The sequence below is a fragment of the Poecilia reticulata genome, linkage group LG11, assembly GCF_000633615.1.
Source record: "Poecilia reticulata strain Guanapo linkage group LG11, Guppy_female_1.0+MT, whole genome shotgun sequence".
NCBI lineage: Eukaryota > Metazoa > Chordata > Actinopteri > Cyprinodontiformes > Poeciliidae > Poecilia > Poecilia reticulata.
In genome coordinates this window covers 27,876,718-27,882,116 of record NC_024341.1, presented here as the reverse complement: position 1 = coordinate 27,882,116, position 5,399 = coordinate 27,876,718, and the positions used below count along the sequence as shown (strand labels likewise).

Here is a 5,399-nt window from a genome sequence, read left to right as displayed (position 1 = left end):
CCTGCATGATAGGCGCAGCCTCGCCAAAGCCGCTTCCTCCTCAATGAGCTGTTGTTTGATCCCCGTCCTGCTGCTGCAGGCCTCTTTCAGTTAGTTGTCATCTTCCCAGTTATAACTTTATTTTATTTAGGTCAGGACTCAACCAGGTTCAGTCCTTTCTGTAATTTTGCTGCATGAGTTGTTTTGCTAATTTGTGTATTCGTTTGCTTTGGATGATTTTTGGGGGGTCCAGTGCTTTTGCATTAATAATTTTATATGTTTAGTTATTTGGGTTTGAGGATACCATTTACCACTGATGAACTAATGTGCAATATATCTATGTTATGTATTTAGTGCAGTTTGTAAATTGTCTTTTATGCGATTATATTTTTAACCTTTGTGGAAGTAAATCATATTTTTAAAAGTAATAATCCACCTCTCTGTGTCGTCCTGACCTGGTTAGTACTGGGAAACTGAATAGTACTGGCTCTACAACCCCAGGTGGCGCTATATTTCACTATTTAAGATTCAGACACCGCTTATGTCACATTACGGTAAGCTGTTTGTCCACCATTAGCACATTTAGCAGCAAGTACAGGAGACTGATTGACAGCGCTAAATCTCTCGCCTTGGCTCTGACTGGTTGTTTTGGTCAGGGGAGGTGCATTTCTTCAGATAGGAGAACAAACTGACATGAACAAATATGTTTTTCAGTAAAGAACAGGAGTTCAGTGGAGTTTGTTCCTCTACATGACGCTGGAGGGAAATTCTCCGTGTTCCTGGTCAAAGGAAACATGAAAACCTCCCCAGACTTCAGTTCATCTTGAAGAATATAGAATAGAATAAAGAATATCGATGCCGAAGTTTCCTTTCATATGACACAGATATGTCTCTCCTCATGGAAATCTAAACTTCACTGAGCTCAGTGAAATCTAAACTAGGCTAGTTAGCAAAGCCTAGCCTAGGCTATGCTAACTAGCCTAGGCTAGGCTATTGATGTGATATTAAGTATACATCAATACTTAATATCAGTATTGATGTATTTGGATGATCTGGTTTCTCTTCCACTGTTCTGTGAAACAAATGTTGTTCTTGTTGAAATCAGTTATGAATAAAGTGAGTTGAACTTCCTTTTGTTTTGTTTTTATTGTGATCCAAAGAAGAAATTGAAACTAACATCAACTTAGAACAAATACCGTTTTCTTCCCAATTATTTAGATTTTGATCAGAAAAATGACCATTTGCTCTCTGGCCTTCTTTATTATTGCAATAAATTGTGAGTTGTGTCATCTAAGGTCAGAAACATGTGTCTCGTGATGCTGGAGAAGATCAGATACACACACAGGGACAGCAGGAGCAACAATCTGAGTTAAAGTTTATAAAATTTAACCTTAAGATCAAGTTCCCGGATTGGTGAAACATATTTACCGACTCACGTTTTCTGTCAGTTTTTCGAACAAGATTGTTGTAATATAAATTTTTTGGTCACATAGTTGCTTATATTTAATAAATTACTTATAAAACAGAAAACCATTGTGTTACGAACAACAGACCGAGTTTTAACAGAACCCCGGGAACAGAACCGACCCAAACTGCCACTAACAATATGGCGGCGGCGGCGACGTGTTTGCTAATCTTTTCTCTCCCTCTTGTGTTTGCACTTCACCGCCATCTGGTGGCGCTTTAAACGAACTGCAGCTTGTTCGACGATACGCCCCGCAGACATGTAATGTGTCCCAGCTTTGCCTCCTAAAACCTGGATCTTTACCTCCAACAGAGCTGAAAACACGCCTGAGGCGCAGTAAATCACACATATCGGTTTATTGTTCGGTTGGGACTTAAAATGGACCCCGGCTGTCATAAAACTGAGCCGTGAGGAGCTTTTTCCTGGCAGACATGGCTGGTTTTTGTCATGTGGTTTGTGAGAAAACCCGTATTGGATCTCTGTGGTCACCTGAGTGAAGAAGCTGAAAAAACCCCACTGATGAGCGGAGTGTCAGCGAATTAGTGGAGTAAAACACGCCGAGTGGGTTTGTAGAAAAATATTCACGATTGTATACGAACAGAAAGTTCACAATCCGAGAGAAAATCCCTTTTATTCCACAAAAACCCGCAGAAACAGAAAGAGGAATAGTTTCTGAGCCTTAAAATGGGTTGAATCAGAGTCACGTGGTTACAACAACACAATCTTATGTTTTAGGCATAAAAATGAACAATTAGGGATTTTAAAAATACTGGTTTTATGCCGTCCTGAGGAGCGCAAAGGAGTCCACTCCGCGTCTTATTGGGCGCATTAAGAGTCGCAGTTTTGGCGCAGAAACAGCCGCAGAGCTCTTAGAGGACAGCGAGGACAAAAAGATCCGGTTCCGTGTGTTTTCAGCCAGGATCCGGCTTCTCTTGGTGCTTCCAGCCGCCATCAACCCGATCGGAGCGGACCGAACCCCGGGCCGCAGCTCCCTCTCGGTCTGCCCGCTCCCAGCGCCTCCTCAGCGGCCTCCAGCTGCGCACCTGCCCGCTCCGCGGCTCACGTGTCCCGGACTGTCTTCCTCACATGACCCGGGTGTTTGTCCCCGTGATCAGCGCCTCCATCTCCGTCCATCCGAGCTGCTGAAGTTTCTTCCATCCTGGGAAGGCTTGATGGAGATGCTGGAGCAGAGCCTGGAGGGCTCGGTGAGGTGAGAGGCGGCTGCTCCGGTTCTTCCTGCCCGCCCTCAGTCGCCCTGCCTCGGCCTTAGCCAGGCTTCTCTCCCAGAGCCGCTCAGCTTTTAAAAACCGATTAAATTCGCTTTTAAGTGATGCTGGATCGGTGTGTGCATGTGTTTTAGGGGGCTTTTGTTGAAACTGTAACCACAAACAATAAGTATTTTTGTTTTATTTAAGGGAGAATAAACATAATTCTGAGCTGCGTCTATTTTCAGCTCCTTTTGCACAAACTTGATTTCATTTGCAACCCAGCTCCAGATTTGTCCACCTGGTGGCGCTGTGCTGATTTATTTAGGAGTTTTTTTTGGTTCAGGTTGAAACTGATTCGTGTCTTTTCGTCTTCATGTTTCAGTCACGCCAAACAGGAAACGGAAGAAGTGGTGCAGCTGCAGGAAGGTGAGCAGCTCCACACGAAGCAGCTGCTGCTTTTTACACTGAAAACAAGAAAATCTCACATAGTTTCTGGTTTTATAAACATGAGTTTAGTTTATCATCTGCAGTCAGAGATCATGTCATGCAGCTTTCCAGGCCTGGTGGTTTTTCTATTGCTTCACCTCACAGGAGTGAAAAAAGTAATTTATAAGACACACATCTGATTATTTGTCTAACACAGGGGTGTCAAACTCCAGTCCTGAGGGCCGCTGTCCTGCAACTTTTAGAAGTGCCTCTGCTGCACCACCTGAATAGAATAATTAGGTCATTAGCAAGGCTCTGGAGAACTGAGGAGGTAATTAAGCCATTTGATTCAGGTGTTTTGTACCTGTGGCACATCTAAAAACTGCAGGACGGCGACAGCGGCCCTTCAGGACTGGAGCTTGACACCCCTGGTCTATATGGAATCTGAGATCACCTAAAAAACATTAAATTAATAAAATTTAAAGGATTTCACTGTAGCTGCACAGTGGCGCAGTTGGTAGAGCTGTTGCCTTGCAGCAAGAAGGTTCTGGGTTCGATTCCCGGTCTTCCTGCATGGAGTCTCCATGTGCATGGTGGGATTTCTCCAGGTTCTCCGGTTTCCTCCCACAGTCCAGAAACATGACTGTCAGGTTAACTGGCCTCTCCAGATTGCCCCTAGGTGTGAGTGTGTGTGTGCATGGTTGTGTGTCTCTGTGTTGCCCTGCAACAGACTGGTGACCTGTCCAGGTGACCCCGCCTCTCGCCCGAAACGTTGGCTGGAGAGGCACCAGCACSTCCTGACCCCACTGAGGGACAAGGGTGTTAGAAAATGGATGGATGGATGGATTTCACTGTTATATTTATCATATTTGGGCAAATTGCTAGTCTTAATCCCAGTTTAAAATGGGGAGGAAATGGGCTGAATAATTGATTAACGACTGGCATTGATTGTAAAATATTCTTATAGCAGGAAGAGTTTTGAGTGTTATGTCAGTAAATTAAATTAATAATCTCTACAAACCTGATTATTGCTGTTTAAATGAAAACATGAGTAAATATGAATTCATTAAAATCTGATTAAGTGCAGCTCAATGATTAAAAATCAGTTTATTATGGAATAGCTGTCCTTCAGATGCCTGTTTGAAAATAGCATCTGTATTTGGCTGGACTGCTGATTAAAACCACTGCAAAGAAACTGTAAATATGTTTTTAAATTGCTTTTACAGTAAATATGTGGATGAAATGTTCAGACTGTGCCGCTCCGCACAGATTGATATTTTCCAATCATTTCTGTTTGCTGGTGAACTTTGGGTCCTTCAGCGACAAACTGCTGGTGAACACAGAGGCGTCGACTACAACAAACTCAATCAGACTCTGATTTCATACACGCTGTTTGCAGTTTTACTCGTTTTAAGTCACATTTCTGCACAACTTTACTTTTATTCATCATATTTTGCACATAGTTTGTCTTTTTAATACAGAAATAGACATGCATGATGTTAGAAATGCATGAAAAATGAAATATTTTTAAATAAAAACAAATACCTTATTGCATAAAAGTCTATAACAGCATTGACTTAGTGAATGTTTGATCGTCTGTAGCAAAGGATGCAACTGGGAAGTCGTAGCTCGGCTGATGTATTGATTATTTATTGGATTTTTATCGTAAAAGGTGCTGACTTGATTTGCAGAATCTGAATCAGGTGAAGCTAAAACTGACCAGAACTGATCCACAGACACAGAAATGCAAAATGTTATTTGCTCTGCTGTGTTATTGTTCTGCATAGTTAACAATTAATTGATCATTGAATTGAATCAGTAATCAATAAATCTAATTAATCATTTCAGTCCAGATCAGTTTGTTTCTAATGACAGAACAGGATTTTTATGTTGTGCAGCAAACTATTTTTCTTAATCTTGTCTTTTATGCATATATTGTTAACACTTATTGATCCAACATGATGCTGAGTTTCCCGGTGTGTGACGATAAAGGGCAGTTCTGCTCTATTCCAACATGGCGGCTCACTGCTCAATATGTCGCCACCTGGTGTCGGTGTGATGGATATTCACATCTTAAGATGTGAATTTTCGTTCCTCCCATGGTCCGCATTGCCGGCAGTAAGTCGGGCTCGTTTCCGGTGAGAGTGGGACTCTGCCAAGGCTGCCCTTTGTCACCGATTCTGTTCATTACCTTCATGGACAGAATCTCTAGACCAGCCGAGGTGTTGAGGGGATCCGTTTTGGTGGCCTTAGGATCACATCTCTGCTTTTTGCGGATGATGTGGTCCTGTTGGCTTCATCAGATCGTGATCTGCAGCTCT

At 42.5% G+C, this 5,399-nt stretch overlaps 1 protein-coding gene across 1 annotated transcript in view; it reads left to right on the top strand.

The window, feature by feature from the left end:
* The first annotated feature begins 1,479 nt into the window (after positions 1–1,479).
* The window catches only part of LOC103473030 (upstream stimulatory factor 2), a 12,494-nt gene continuing 8,574 nt past the window's right edge, over positions 1,480–5,399 (top strand). Inside the window, 2 exon segments of the mRNA XM_074186866.1 lie at positions 1,480–2,654; positions 3,035–3,078. Of these exon segments, the coding sequence (XP_074042967.1) occupies positions 2,617–2,654; positions 3,035–3,078 (82 nt within the window). The 5' untranslated portion in view covers positions 1,480–2,616.